At 40.3% G+C, this 15,731-nt stretch overlaps 1 protein-coding gene across 8 annotated transcripts in view; it reads left to right on the top strand.

Moving 5' to 3' along the window:
* The window catches only part of DAAM2 (dishevelled associated activator of morphogenesis 2), a 212,752-nt gene that overhangs the window by 103,004 nt on the left and 94,017 nt on the right, over positions 1-15,731 (top strand). For all 8 annotated transcript variants that reach the window (XM_062571966.1, XM_062571961.1, XM_062571963.1 and 5 more), the window contains one exon: positions 4,223-4,312. In XM_062571966.1, coding sequence (XP_062427950.1) covers positions 4,259-4,312 — 54 coding nt within the window. In that variant the 5' untranslated portion in view covers positions 4,223-4,258. The remainder of the gene's footprint in view (positions 1-4,222; positions 4,313-15,731) is intronic.

Raw genomic sequence — 15,731 nt, 5'->3', positions numbered from 1 at the left:
AATAGCTACCACTCTTCAAATCCATCTTTCACACTTTGATGAATGTTCCCCAAAACAAGGGATATAGTGTGGTTTTAAATCCCCCAAAATACTGCTTTATGTTTCCTGCCCATTCCTCCTCCTTATTCCTTTTCCGTCTCTCTGTCTCTTCTTTCCTTGAGTTGTAGCCATTTTGAACGGGGGCCACCTTCCCCTTTGGCCTGAGAAGTGAACTGGAAATATTTGAGTCTCAAATCCAGCTCCAATACATTTTAAATGTTTTGTCATTAAAATTCAATCTATGTCAGTGAAAAGTGCCCACATGAAAGTGAAATTAACTGAATGTATCCCCCTCTTGGTAAATAAAATAAAAAAGGAAGTAGGTAATGGAGAGAAATATAAGGAGTATTAACTGGATACACTTCACATCTCCCTGAAGCCAGCCTGGTGAATGTCTTTTCAATCTATGTTTCATGAGAACACTTGCACCTTGAAGTATTTTTAAGAACCAGGAAGCTGAGCTCCATTGTGCAGGATCATGCTGGCATGAACTGCTGGAACCAAGCTGTCCACCCAAAGCAATAGAAGAGAAATTGCTGTGTTTCTGTTGGGAAATTGGCTCATGTGATGGAGGAGGGCTTTTTCCCCATTTTATTCTGACAAAACCACTTTTCTTGCCCTTTGTACTTGTTTCCTGGGCTTTCCTTAACCTTAACATGGGTTTTCCTCAACCTGGCTCTAACCTCAGTCTTGATTCCATTCAGAGGTTGTAGTTCTTCCCTTTCCTGTCAGCCTTTGCAGTTCCTTCCTCTTTCAATATGTGTTGGCTGTCCCTGAGCTCAATCTAGGGCCTGAAATTCTACATTTGGACAGATCTGTCTCTGTTGTCAGGTCAAAATGACCTATTTGTGGAGCAAATCACCCTTCTGAAATTTTTTCAGCACTTACTGTGGTTGCTTCCGCTTCTCTCCAAAGCATCAAGTTTTCTTTTGTGCCTTCTGTTCAGATTCCAAGTCAGAATAGGGAAATGGTCCACCTGATCCAGATTCTTATCTTTGAGCTAGATCCAGCTGCATTTTCTCTGTGGTCGTGGAGGGCCTTTGTTTTTCCACTTTGGAAGGGGTTGGGGATTGGAAAGGTAAAAGAATTTGGAGTACTCCTAGAAGAAGGATTCATGTCTTCTGTGTTTTGTAGCAATTTCAGATCCTTCACAGAGCAGGATATGTGTAAATATTGTAAGTAGAAGGGGGCAGGTAAACCTCTTCAGTTCCTCTTGCTGCTTCCTTCCTCTCGGTGAAGGAGCACACCTGTCAAAGAGTACCTACATGATTTGAGGAGGGCTGTCAGAGAGCTTGAATACTGCTTTGCATTCTGGAGAAGTTGTCTCTTTCCTTTTACAATATTCCTCACAACCTAACCATCTAACCTGAGGGCTGGAGCCCAGCTTTTTACCCCCTAATGAAGATAATCACTAACTACTTCAAAAGGAAGGAAAATCAATTCTTCCAGTCCTAATGTGCTGTTTCTGAGTTGGGTTTGTTTGGATCCACATTCAAGTTACCCCTCTAAGCCTTAGCAGTGTTCCTGTTAGTATGTTACTTGAGATATATGAAATGACTTCTAATATTCTTCTGGCTTAGTCCTCCTGAGTCATGGCAAAGAGGAGTTTGGATGCACTTTGTTCTCACTGGATCTTCCATCCCTTCAACCTGCCTTTCCAGCTGTCTGTCCTGAAAAAAATGTCATGCTATCAGCATGCAAAACTATGTGCTCGGGATTTGCGCGTTTTTACTCTGCTGTTGAAGGCAGAGTGCACTTTATGTCCATGATATTGACAGTGTCCACAGAATGATTCAGCAATGTCTAGAAGCTGCTAAGCGACAGTGTCCTGCCATCTAGGTGCCTTTTGTTAATGGGAATGGTTTCTTGATAAAACGATTATCTTGTGCTGTATTGGTTGAGATCTTCATCATTCAGTGTTGTGCACAGAAAGCTAGAGAGCTGATCTGGTGGGCAAAGCTGCTGCAAAAACCAAGCAGAATTAATTACCTTTCTGCTTGCTGCTGTAGTTAAATTCAGCTTCTGAGAAGAGCTCTTGTTGCTTGTCTGATCTAACACCATGTTTCAGAAAGAGCAGTATGGATTATAAAGAGCAAGTTGCTTGTTCTTTAATAAAAATGAAAGCTAAAATTATTTGGCAATTCAATCAAACAACAGTGTCTTTTTTTTTTTTTTTTTTTTTTTTTTTTTTTTTTTTTCCCCTAAGGATTTAGCTGAGCTTGGCCAGCTCATTTCAGATGTGTGTTCTGGCCTCTGTGGCTCTTCTTCCAAACCTGGCATTTCTGATTCCCTGTCCACCCCTCCTTTCCCTCCCACATGCTTGACCTCCAACAGCATTCCTTCGCTTGTCTGAAGACCTTACATGTCATTTCTCTCTCCCTCACCCCCCAAGAATGTGATCCTGGCCTGAGCTTTCTAATTGTGTGTAGCAAGAATAAAACTTCTTGCCTCGCTTGGCTGCCCTCTTGTTTGGAAACTCACCCTAAACATTTCCACATGGTTTGCACTCATTTTGCAAAGCTAGAGGGTTCCTTTTTCCTTTAAACTTCTTCTTATTTTTCGAAAAAAAATCCTCCAGCTTTTTCTACCTTGGGCTGCTGGCACTGACCTTGCGTTGTTACTGTTTGCATTTCTTTTGTACCTTTCTGCAGCTGAAATCTCTGTGGGCTTTTAAATCTGTCAGCAGCCGCTACCAGGCTCAGTGTGCAATTTAGCTCACTGTTTTCACAAGTTTCCCAGCCCTGAAAGCTTTCCAAATGAGGCATTGTTGGGCTGCGTTAAAGAGGTATTGTCTCTGCTTGGGCTAGGTTAGTGTGGGTGCCAGAATCTGCCTGTGCAGCTTTGTTAGTGCTACAATGTCATCTTGATATTGGAAGCCTGGATATTTCCCTCTACAAATGCTTTTAAATATAGTGTGGGGGACAAAACTGCCAAAACTGATCATTGAAACATTACTTGAAGCTTGTCTTTATATTGCACAGACTCTCATTTAGACATCTTCATCTGTCCCTGGTTGTGCAGGCCTGAATGATCTGAAGATTATTCTTATTTGTTTAAATCCCATTAGCACCCGAAATTGCTAGCTGTGATTGGAGCCCCATCGTGGTCAGCGTTGAATAAACGCACAGCAAGTAGCAGTTCCTGCCTTGATGATTTTATAGACAGATTGTATAGGAGAGGCTACATTGTTACCAGCCTTTTACAGAGGAGAAACTAAGGCTAGGGAAATTCAGTGGTATATGCGGAGGGAGCTTGTGACAGAGTTGGGAGTCAGTTTCAGATTCCAGCATTATCCTTCGTTTTACTGACATAAGATGGGAAAACCACTGAGAGGGTATTTGCTGAACCCACTTTTCTTAACAGAGTCTGAATCTGTTGGTCTGTTCAAGCTGGCAGGGAACTAGTTGTATGGAGAGCAGTCCTTTACTTGAAAAGCCAGTTGTGTTTTGCTGGGGACTGTGTGGTTCAGAGGACGAATGTCAGGGGAACAGAAACTTTTCAACCTGTAGGTTGTGTTTGACATTACTGCCACTAGACAACTGTCTCATGGCCTTTGTTTAAAAGATTTGCTGATTTCACTGTTCTCTTTCTAGAAGATCATCAGCCTTGGGAAGAAACAAATCACTATTGTTTTGGTTAGTCTCTGCTCAGAACTAGAAGAAAGTGGCATACATTTTAAATGTATTGATAACGTTAGCTGGGAGATTGGGCTGGGGCATGCTGGCTAGAAAAAAAATGTATTGACTTTTTAGACTTTCTTAGAGAAACACAAGAAACATCTGTGTTATGTAAGCTAGTGCTTTGAGTTTTTTCACTTCACTCATTTCATGACATGTAATTTGTTGCCCAAAATGTGATCTTTCCCATCCCTTTGGGGATGCTGATCCTTAGTAAGGGAAGTTTGGCGCTACAGTTGTTCAGGCTTTCCCTCTTTATAGGTTCTGCTCTGACAGGGAGTACTTGCAGCAGCAAGACAAAAGTTATGAAACCAAATTCATGATCAAAGAGGTGGGGGAGAATGCAGAACTTTGGAAGGGACAGTCTTTGGGAAGCACTAAGTCTTTTGATTGAAGGATGGTGAACATGCCTAGTCCAGATTGCTCCCAGTGTATGAGAAATTATCAATACAGCTGTTGACTGTGTTTTTTTTTTTTTTTTTTTTTTTTTTTTTCACAATCTCCAGGATGAATTGGATCTCACAGATAAGAACAGAGAGGCTATGTTTGCACTCCCTCCAGAGAAGAAATGGCAGATTTACTGCAGCAAAAAGAAGGTACTACCATTTTCCTGATTGAAGTAGCTAACCAATAAATTCTGTGTGTCTGTAAATAGTTACTGACGTCCAGGTTTGAACTACATGTTTATCCACTGTTTTCTTTCAAGAACATGACAGAGTGATGTGAGGATTTATACTGGCATGGGTATTTTCACAAGTAGTGTATGCACGAATGATTTGTGAAAAGCACATTAACAAGTTAAAGTTGTATATTGTCCCATTTTGAATCTTCCATGGTTTTTCTTTGAGCTAGAAGAAAAGCTATCATTGAAATATTTTAAAGAATATTTAAAAATTTTTATTGCCTGTCTTACATGAAGCTGTTTGTAGAAAATCTGTTGCTGAAATCTTTCAGGATATCTTCAGGTATCTGTAGTGTACATAGCAATAATAATAATGATGATTTAAAATCTAGTTGTTCAGGACTTTCCAGAGCTAATAGAAAGTATTCTGTATTGCACTGAAAAGTGAAGAATACCTGCTCATATAAATTTGTGTGTGTTACTTCTTCATTCCAAGTCTTCAAATTTCTGACAAACTAGTGAAAGGGTCAGTATATTACAGGTTGATTTTTCACTCTGAGTATCTCATCCCTAGAAAAATGATGACCAAGAGAATTGAGAAGCTGTATCGCTGTTGTGAAACATGAAAAAGAGGTATTCCTGCAAGAGTGATGTGGCAGAAACTTTTTGTTGCTATAGGAAGGAAATAGATAGTAGGAAATAAAGATAGCCCTAACAGTATATGTTCATGTTAGAGGAAAAAGTATGGCAAGTTTGTTAGTTTTATTTCTCGAGAATGTGTAACTCCATATACTACTATGTAACAGAAGCTGAAAGAGAAGGTTTAGTTTTCTCTACTATAGATGGCAGTTTCAAACCCAGATGTTGATCCTTTTGGGGTCATTGTTTTTGCTGCTGTACATGTACTTGTTCTGTGAGTAAGTCAACATCTTTGGTGTCTGCGACTGCCAGCCTGGCTTAGTTTTTTTTTTTTTGCAGTGCAGTTAAAGAAGGCTTCAGTCAAACCATATCAGATTGAAGTTTTGTGAGTAGGTTGCTTTTGGTTGATATGCATCACACAGAGAAGTTAATAGCAACAAATAAGTTACAGAGCTAGCAATAATCCAGGAAGCGCATAAGAATATTCTAGACTCAGTTACATTCAGTGTTTTCCATTCTTCTTCCTGCTGATACATAGAGCTTCCACATGAAGGAAAGGTGCAGGCTGCTGTGATTAATGTCTGCTTTACATTTTTGCTGGCAGGCTCAGCTGGCTTTTTCGGCTCTAGTGGGAGAGGATCTATTTGTAGCTGTCTTAGAGAACCACACATTCCATCTCCTGGACCAGTCAGTTTTGGCAGGAAGCTTCAGACTTTAATGTATTTAGTATGTTGGTTGGATTCACTACATTACACTTTTTTTACGGCAGTGGGTTTGATATAAGAATCCTGAAGACCTCCATAGTTAAAGGAGCTACACACTGGAAAATCTTTATAATGCATGTTAGTGCAACCTCAGTTAGCTGAACTATAGCTATCCAAAATGATGTGCTAACTGGAACAGGATACTGTTGCCAGATGTCTATTCATTACACTGCAGATACTTTCAATTACTTGAAACCTTAACTGTCTGATATTATTCATTGTTTCCCTTCACAGGCAGTCAGATGATTGCTGCTGACACCTTTGTCTCTCTCTAGCTGACTGCCTAATGCTCCTACCGTCATTGTTTTACAGTGACAGAAAAGTGAAAAGTGTGTTGCAGGCTGCCCTGTAGAAAAAAACTCTCTTCCCTGAAGAGTTTGTATTCTAATTTTAGCCACAGAGGGCCTGATTCTTCACTTAAAAAAACAAAAAACAACAACAACAAAAAAACTCTGTCAGCTCTCCAGGATAAGCACCTGAAGGGCTCTGTCTTGCTGAGTGCTAAGTTCTCCAAATTCTCTGAAATGTGAGGGCTCTGTGTCCCCCTGAGGAAAAGCTTTGTTATGCTTCAGGGAAAAACACTATCAACTAGACGGTCAAGAAGTACAGCTTGAGAGACCCTTTTACATCCATTAATCTAAGATGCCTTTTCTAGTCTACTAGTCAACTGGTGGAAGATCAGAGCTCTCAAATTTGCTATAAAAGTAGCAAGACTAGTGGGTTGTCTTAACTAAACAAATGTCACTTGCAAGAATGAAGATCATGCACTGTTGTTGGCAGACTGTTCATTTATTATTTTGACAGTTAGGCTTCAGATATAATCTTTTATGGCACTTGTTCCTAACATCCTAGAAGAAAGTCACTGTTGTATCATAAAATTCATTCCACCTGTTTCTGATATCAAACTATTATAAATAAATGGGAAAAGACATATAAGTGTGTATATTTGAAGTTGTATGCCAGTTGTATGCCTGTTATATGCCTGCTTAACCAATCTGATAGACTTGTGTGGTGGAATGACTGGCTGCGTAGATGAGGGGAGAGCAGTGTACGTTGTGTGCCTTGACTTCAGCAAGGCTTTTGACACTGTCTCCCATAACATCCTCCTAGAGAAGCTCAGGAAGTGTGAGTTACGATGAGTGGACTGTGAGGTGGATTGAGAACTGGCTGAAAGGCAGAGCTCAGAGTGTCGTCATCAGTGGCGTGGAGTCCAGTTGGAGGCCTGTATCTAGTGGCATCCCCCAGGGCTCAGTACTGGGTCCCATCCTGTTCAACTTCTTCATCAGGGACCTGGATGAGGGGATGGAGTGCCTCCTCAGCAAGTTTGCTGATGATACCAAGCTGGGAGGAGTCGCTGACACACCCGAGGGCTGTGCTGCCATTCAGAGAGGCCTGGATAGGCTGGAGAGTTGGGTGGAGAGGAACCTCCTGAGGTTCAACAAGGGCAAGTGCAGAGGCCTGCATCTAGGGAGAAATAACCCTGTGTACCAGTACAAGCTGGGGGCTGACATTCTGGAGAGCAGCTCTGCAGAGAAAGACCTGGGAGTGCTGGTGGACAGTAAGTTGACTGTGAGCCAGCAATGTGCCCTTGTGGCCAAGAAGGCCAATGGTATCCTGGGGTGCATTGGGAGGACTGTTGCCAACAGGTCGAGGGAGGTGATCCTGCCCCTCTACTCAGCCCTGGGGAGGCCTCATCTCTAGTACTGTGTCCACTTCTGGGCTCCCCAGGACAAGAGAGACATGGAGCTACTGGAGAGAGGCCAGCGCAGGGCTACAAAGATGATCAGAGGGCTGGAGCATCTACTCTGTGAGGAACGACTGCGAGAGCTGGGCCTCTTCAGCCTGGGGAAGAGAAGCCTGAGGGGGGATCTTATCAATGTGTATAAGTACCTGAAGGGAGGGTGTCAGCGGGACGGGGCCAGACTCTTTTCATTTTTCCCATGTGACAGGACAAGAGGCAAAGGGGAAAAAATGAATGACAGGAAGTTCCACCTGACCGTGAGGAGGAATTTCTTCCCTGTGAGAGCGACAGAGCACTGGAACAGGTTGCCCAAAGTGGTTGTGGAGTCTCCTTCTCTGGAGATCTTCAAGGCCCGCCTGGATGCAACCCTGTCTACTATGCTCTAGGTGCCCCTGCTTGAGGAGGTGGGTTGGACTAGATGATCTCCAGAGGTCCCTTCCAACCTTACTGATCCTATGATTCTATCAACATAGCTCCCCAAATCAAAGTTCCATAAGGCTCAAAAGAAATTCAGATATAGATTGAAATTAGTCATTATGCGTGGTAACTACAGAGGGATGTTGCTATTGTATCGTGTAGCCAAGCTTGCTTTGGTGACTTTTTGGCCATTCTTGTTTTGCATCTAAAATCACTAGTACTAAAAACAAATTCTGCACAGTTTGGTCTAAAGGTGTGGCTGCTTCAGCTGCTAGCTTTAGAAACTCTATACTTTCATTTGTGAAGTAGCTATTTGCAAGGAATAAAGGCTACTCTAGCGGAAAATGTTGATGTGTTCTCTGTGTCAGCTGTTCCTTTACTTTGCCATTAAAAACCTTTGCAGAGTGCGTTACAAGAGATACAGTTGTCTTCATTTGGATCAGAAGGATCATTAATCAGTTCCTACTGCTAGCACTCTCTATCTAGTCTTAGATTTAGTCTTTAGATTGCCTCTTTCTCTGTAGTATGAACTTCCCTTGATACCATACTGGAACATCAAGGTTAGAAGTAAAGCCTTATATAGACAAAATGCAAATGATGACATCCTTACCCAGGTCGTGTAGCTTATTTTGGTTTTGCTTAGAATAATCTTCATATTTCACAATCAGTTGAAACTTAGATTTATAAAAAACATATACCCCACATTTGTAATTTCTGTAAAATTCCCTCTGAATTTCCTGAGAGTTACATCTTTTGCAGGAATTAAATCAAATGCTAGACCGTGCATTCAGATGTATTTATTTTTAAATAAAAACTTTCTGATGGCAAGATTTAGAAAAATGCGATTACTGAGTACTGTTTTAGCAGGAGCCAGTATTAAGGTGCATTATCTTTTTACATATTGGTGAAGTAATTCCATAGAAAGAAAGTCGTCTGCTCAATTATTTGGTCTGTTAAATGAACTCATTTTAGGATTTCAAAACAAACAGAAGATGCAGGTATTCAGCACACATTGCTTTGGATGCAGTCTGCATTTTGAATAATGAGGCATCATTGTGCAGGCTATAGCTTATTAATTTCTGTACAATCTGACTAGCTCTTAGACTTATTACTGTTGGAAAGCAAGTCAAGTTGTTTTCTTTTTATGGCCTTTGCCTGCCTCCTGTGACTAATTTGTAAACCTTCAGTTGAGCAGATTTCATTAGGAAGCAAGCATATTTTGCAAAGTTAGACAAGTTATGTTTTTTGGACTTCTGTGTTTCCTTGAGAAAAATAGGTAGCAAAAATCTTTCCAAAGTACAGTCAGATTGTACTAGCTGTATCATACAGCTCCTTTCCAAACACAGAAGAACAAACAGTGAAAAGCTCAATCCTAATAACTGAGTATGTTGAAATCTCCTAAATATTTGGGGGTTATCTGATACTGTTCTGATCTTAGTTGTACTCTAGAATAGCTGTTTTGAGTCAATTATGCTTTACCTACTCAAGCGAGATAATACAAAATCAAGTAGTGAAGCAATAATCAGCACCCTGCAGCTTTATAGAAAGGGGCATTTATGGTATCTGAAAGAAGAGTCTGTACTTACAGTTCTCAAACTGACAGTGTTTTTCTGTTGGTGGTGGTAGTGTTATGGGGAAGAGATCTAGAGAAAGACTACCCTCCGATAGCAAAGCAGACTTAAAAAATTCTGAGGAGAATTTCTCTGAAACATATGTTGTACTAGCCAATGTGCAGAAAAAAAGAATGTCTGTGTAATTCCATCACCTGCAATTATTTTTAAAAATATTTATCAATTAAACCTTTTTCTATCTAATACATAAAAATCTAATAAACCGAGCTTGGGAATAAAAATCAGGAAACTCTTGGTTCTAAAATTCTTTGATCTAAATTGCTGTGTAATTTCAAAGACCTTCTGATTGTTATGTTTACATATAAACACATTTGTCTGTATCTGAAAGAAACTTTTTAAGTAGTAGGGAAGCTAGGAAACCTTATCGCTATCTCCTGGGCATGCCATCCTCTCATACCCTTTTCTTGCACGATATACATGCGCTTTGGCCTTATGCCACCTGCTTTTTTCTGTGGAGGGGATCAAATCTCAGATCACAGAATCATAGAATGGTAAGGTATTTTCAGTTTAAGAACTTTTTGTTTTTTTACATTGTTATACCTGTCTGTCTTCTAAGGTTTTCTTATAGAAATGGATTTGTGGTGAGGTCACCATACCTGGTAGGGCTCACTACAAGGGGCAGGAGGAATCAAGTGGAAGGCACTCTCATGCCTTACAGAACCACTGAGGAGTCTAAGTCCTGTAGGACTGAGGCTGGAATTGCTGCAGTCGGGGTAGAGTGTGTCCCAAGTTCAGTCCTGAAAGAAGCTTTTCCTCCCTGCCATCAAGTGCTGCATCATCCAATGCACAGATCCCATTTTCTCATGTAAGGGCTGTATCTAGTCCTGTGTTAGGCTTCCAGATGACTTTAGGAATTCTTGCCTTAGTTAGGCTTTAACTTTTAACAGTTTTCTACAGATTTTTTATAATATTTGCAGCTCAATTTCACAAACTCCCACTTTGGTTCCATGCTGGCTGTCTAACATTAATGAAGATAATGTCTAATGTCAGGCTTCTTTTCTTTCTTTGAGAGTATCTCTTTGAATTTTGCCGCTCTGGTTTGCATTGTCAGCAAAATATCACTATAAAAAAAGTATAGCTTGATATTGTGCAGCTATATATAGAGCAAGATACTTCTGTCTTTCACCCTTATGCCCAGGCCTTCATTCATGTTCCTGTAGAACCATAAGCAAAATCTCCAATCCAGCACCAGCCCAGACTATCTTACTGCAATAAACCCTATTTGAAACCTAGCCACAGTTCCAGCTTTCAGAGAGAGCATTTCACCCTTAACTGTGCTTGAATCCTCCTATTAAAATTGTAAATGTTTATAATACAAAAATTAATCCACAAATATGTATGTGTGTATACATACACACACACATGCATACATACACGTGCATACACATACATATGCATGTATACACACACACACATATTTTCTGAAGGAATCTGAGCTGCTTTCACAGATTGATATAATTACTTTAGTCTGCTGGGGACATAGCAGAAGAAGGATGCAAGTATCAAACCTGGAGTCCTCCTGGCCTTTGGAGGAGTCTTTTTAAAGTGAGTCAAAGTTCCTGCGCGCAATGTTTGTTTTGGGATTGCTCTATGCAGTATTTAACCTGTAAAGTGTACTTTCAGCTTGGGTATGATAGAGAGGCATTTGTTTCTCAGCTAAATGCGAATCGACAGGGCTGAGGTCTCTCCTCTGTATTTAAGGCTGCATATGGAGGCTGTAAGTCAGAGCATGGGGATGCATTGCATCTATTGTGTTTAGGTGTGAGCTCTGCCATTCTTGTTGTAGGAGAAAGCGTTCATTTCCTTGGGTTCCTACTTTATCTTATGTCTCTGACATGGGGATATTCAGCGGAAGATAGATACTCCCTAAAGAAGATAGAAACTGAATCTTCATCTGGTCTCATTTAATGATATAATATACCAAATGAAGATCACACCATTGTGTTGTCTGAGTGTGGGTTTTTTGGTTTTGTGTTGTCTGATCTGAACTGTGAAAGCCCTTTCGGTTTCATCCTTCCTTCATGAAGAGTGCCAAGCAGTTGTTGGCTCATAATAAATGAAGTGGGTGGTTTGAGGTTGTATTGTTTTCAATTTTATCTTCTTGCAAGACAATTTTCCCTTTGAAGTACTCTTAGAATCTGTTACTGATACGAAATCTTAATCTGTTCTTGTTATGCTTTTATAACTGTAAGGAGCATTTAATCTGCCCTTATAAGTTCCTTTCTTTAGAGTTGTTATTCCACACTCTGGTAGCAGCAGACATGAACACACAAGATAATTTACTGCAGTATTTGAGAAGCCATTTATAAGGAATTCCAGTTTTATGGGGCTTGGATGTGATGTCATTAGAGTTTTTCTACAAGGTTGGAGTGAGGTGCTTTGGGGGGTGGAGGATGCTCTTACTCTCTCTGAGAAGACTGAAAGAACAAAAAAGAGTCCTCACAGTACACATGGTAGCCTAGAAGTGGTAGCAGTTGGTAGGCAGCAGGAGACTAGAGCAGCTGTGTGGGGCTGGGAGAGCTTAGAGGAAGTGTTTTGATGGCTAAGTGATATCTGATGTGTACAGGGCAAAGCTTGCCCAGTATATCTAAGCTAGAGAATTAGACTTTAACTGAAGTGTGTAGTGCTTCAGATGACTGTCTCTGTTCCTGCTGATGCTTTAGAAGCTTGTGGTTATCAACATGTTCAGTCAGCATTTTGATTTAACTCAAGTGTTCAAATTTTACCTGGACAAGGCTCTCAACAATCTATTCTAACTTTCAGATTGGCCCTGTTGGTCCCTTCCACTGAATTGTGATTCTATGAATAGATCATAAACCAAACTAGGAGAGCAGCTATACGGCCCTATAAGGAAAGGGGCAACAGTAAGGCTCTGTGCAACTCTGTCTCCTGTGTTGTTGCTTTGAGAGCAGCTCCTTGAAGTAAGCCATAGCAGAAACTGTTATTCGATCTCCTCCCAGTGCCTCAAATTCATATTCACTCATCATCTGAGCGACTGCATCACTTCCTTAGCTCAGGAGACTGGCTGGTGAGACAGTCTGAAATGCGGCATTTTTCAGATGAATTCTCTGAAAATAGACTTGTTTTCAGTTGAAAATAGAGTTGCTTTCAGTTAGCCTATTGCTCAGTGGAAATCTCAAGATACTGGTAACTCACTGTGGGAGGATGTTGCCCTTTGCAAACCACTGCATTCTTTCAGCTGGATGTTTGGAAAATGCCAGCAATTGTGGAGTTAACTTGTTTTTTTCCCACCAGTGTCTGTTCCTTTTTTTTGTTGACAGAATGACTTCATGCTCAGATGTTTGGGATGATTTGTTAGCTTGATACTGACATCGGGTCGTTCCAGTATCTGTAGTCTAGGTATTGAAGATGGGCACATGGCTTCAGATGTTACTCTGTTATAAGTAAAAATAGCTTTTACACCATTAAATTCAGAGAGTCTGACCTATGACAAACACAGGATATAATGGGAAACAACAAAATTCATCAAGAGTGTCACTAATGCAGCAAATGCACACATTTCCTGATGAGTGGTGTACTGGGATCTTTTCAGTCTGAAAGGGATATTTGAATGGTGACACCTGTTAATGTGTGCCAAAATCTGAAAGGGTAGCCTCCAAATTTGGGCAACACGGTTACCACAGGGTAAAATAAAGCATAAAACAGTATCTGTTTCCCTCTGTGTCTCTTAATGTAGAGAAGGTGTTCTGGCTGCAAGATTAATGTCTGAAATCACATAAGAAATCATCTTATTCCCTTATACATTCACATAATGAATTTGATATCTTTTTTTCTCATCTCACATCAGTATAAATTTACTGAAGTTGACCCTGTTGATCAACACATGTGAGAAAAAAAATTTGGCCATTTTGTATGATTTATCATTAAGTACCTGCAATTGCATCTTGATTCTTTTCCTTGGTATTTTTCCTGCTATAAAAAGTACTCCAAAGTGGTTACTTTGAGATATGACATAAAAAGCTTGATGATGTGACTCCTAAAAATATGTGTTTTTTTTTACCAGAAATACTCTTATAGCAATTTAAAGGATGAACTTGGTGTCAAGGAGAAAAGGAAGAACAAATTAAAACTACCTGCAGAATTCAGCTGATATACCATTATTCCAGCATGGAATGGTGATGCCTAGAAGACCATGTTGTAGCAGATATTAGAGGAGATAAGGAGTTTTTCCAAATCATTCTTTTTGCTGTTTTTTTTTCCATGCTGCCATGCTAACAGTTGTAGACTCATTTATTTATTGTGGGAAAAGAGGTTATTTTGGGTCAGAGCCTTGAAATTATGTATTTATTTATTTATAATCAGGAAAAGTGTCCCCCCGCCCATGGGAACAGCATGGAATATTCTTAATTTCTTCCTCCTTTCCCTCTTTTTCTTTGAAATTGCCAACAAGAAAGGTTAGCTGTTGCGTAGAAAATGGTTCTCTAACTCTTTAGTTCCAACTGCTGAAGGCATAAATTCTAAAACTTGCCATGATATTTGTTTTAGAGATTCTGAGTATGTAGATTTTGGGCGTGCAGCTTTAATTTTCTATCTTTTCCAGGTGTGTTGCTACTGCTCCATTAACAATTCTCAGAAATCTGGCCCAGAATGCTCTTGAGTTCATGCAGTTGGAAAATTCTCATCATAATGCCTAATACTGTGTTTTTCATTTGGCTTGCTTTCTGTGGGAGTTTGGGAGAGTTCAGTGGGAGCAGATTTGACTCTCCAGGGGAGAAAGCAACAACAACAACAAAAAAACATTTATCCAGCTGTCACCCTATGAAGACGGTATATTTTACTGTACTTAAAAACAAAAATAAGAATGAGCAATCTGATTCTGCTGTATGGGAACGGCATGTAAATGCTGATTGTGTGGTTTAGTTATTGCCACTGGATTGTGTTCTGTCCTTGTCTGTCCTCTTGTAAAAGTTCTGGGTCTCCACAATCCAAGTATGAGTCAGTCCTCTTGATGGTATGCAATAATAATGTACAGTGGGATTCTCACCATTCAGATTAGTCTCAGGTGGACAGGCAAGATCAAAGAATATGTAAGTAACTAGCATGTTTCTCTGGTATGTTAGAAGCAGATTTGGTACAGACAAGGGCTCTCACTATGCTCTGCATTCTGACTTTCACTAAGTGCTCAAGTTAACAACTTAAAAACCATTGCCTCTCCATCCAAATGTGTTCTCCTGTCCAACATCTCTCAACTTTTCCAGGGCTTCAGATAGTTTGGCTGAGGTTTACAGGACGGAAACAAATAGAAAATACGTAGCAACTTTCACCATCCAACTGTCATCTCTCTTAGTAGGGGACCCAAAGCAGAAGAAGAGAACTAGAGAAAAAAGGAGTATCAGTGGAAAAAAAAAAACAGACAGTGGACATGTTGTCCACAGTGTATGGACAGTGAAGAGAAACATCTTAGACTTTGGCATTAATAAACTGTGTGTGCTTCCAAAGGATGTGTCCTAGGTATCTGTGCTAGCTCTAAGTAGGTATATCCTAAGTGGTTCCATTTGTCTTTGAGCAGAGCTAGTGAAGTTTCATTCCCATCATCAAGTGACAGGCAGACTAATCACCTTGAACACTAGGTGACTTTTCATTTCATTTTAGGAAAGATTTAAGTGGTTGCTTGCCGGAGGTAAACAAAGCTGGACAGAAAGATAAACTTCCACTGTATGTATGTGGCAGATGGGAGGTACACGTATGCAGACTGTCTTCCTTCTGTGGCTTTTCATTAAGTTCTCAAAAGAATGTCAAGAGAATGAGAAAGGGAACTGAAGGAGAATTCTTTCTTACAGTCCAAATGACATAAATACCAATAGGATAGGTGTATAGTTCCAAATAGGGCTGTTGGAATGGGAACAAGGTAAGTTGAAAGCAACAAGGTGGAAGGGAGAAGAAAAAAATCCAGATCTGTATCCACAACATGTTGGCTATAAGATAGTGTAGTAATCTGAACAGGGGCACTGCTAGAATAGAAACATGCAATAGTTTGACATAGCAGAGTCAAAGTGATGGGGCAACAGAACTTAGATGTTAATGAAATAATAATAAATTTCTCACTGTTGCTATTTCTTAGGGTTTGTTGGAATGGTGGCAGGTTGTCTTCATCTGTTACAGAGTACCGATGTCTGACCTCAGGCTTGCTGCAGGTTTGGGTGAACTGGGCTGTGGTCCAGGAGGATGACTTCAGTCACT

The sequence above is a fragment of the Rhea pennata genome, chromosome 3 (genome assembly GCF_028389875.1).
Source record: "Rhea pennata isolate bPtePen1 chromosome 3, bPtePen1.pri, whole genome shotgun sequence".
Lineage (NCBI taxonomy): Eukaryota > Metazoa > Chordata > Aves > Rheiformes > Rheidae > Rhea > Rhea pennata.
Note: the sequence above shows the minus strand (reverse complement) of the source record. Positions and strands in the feature narration are given on the sequence as shown.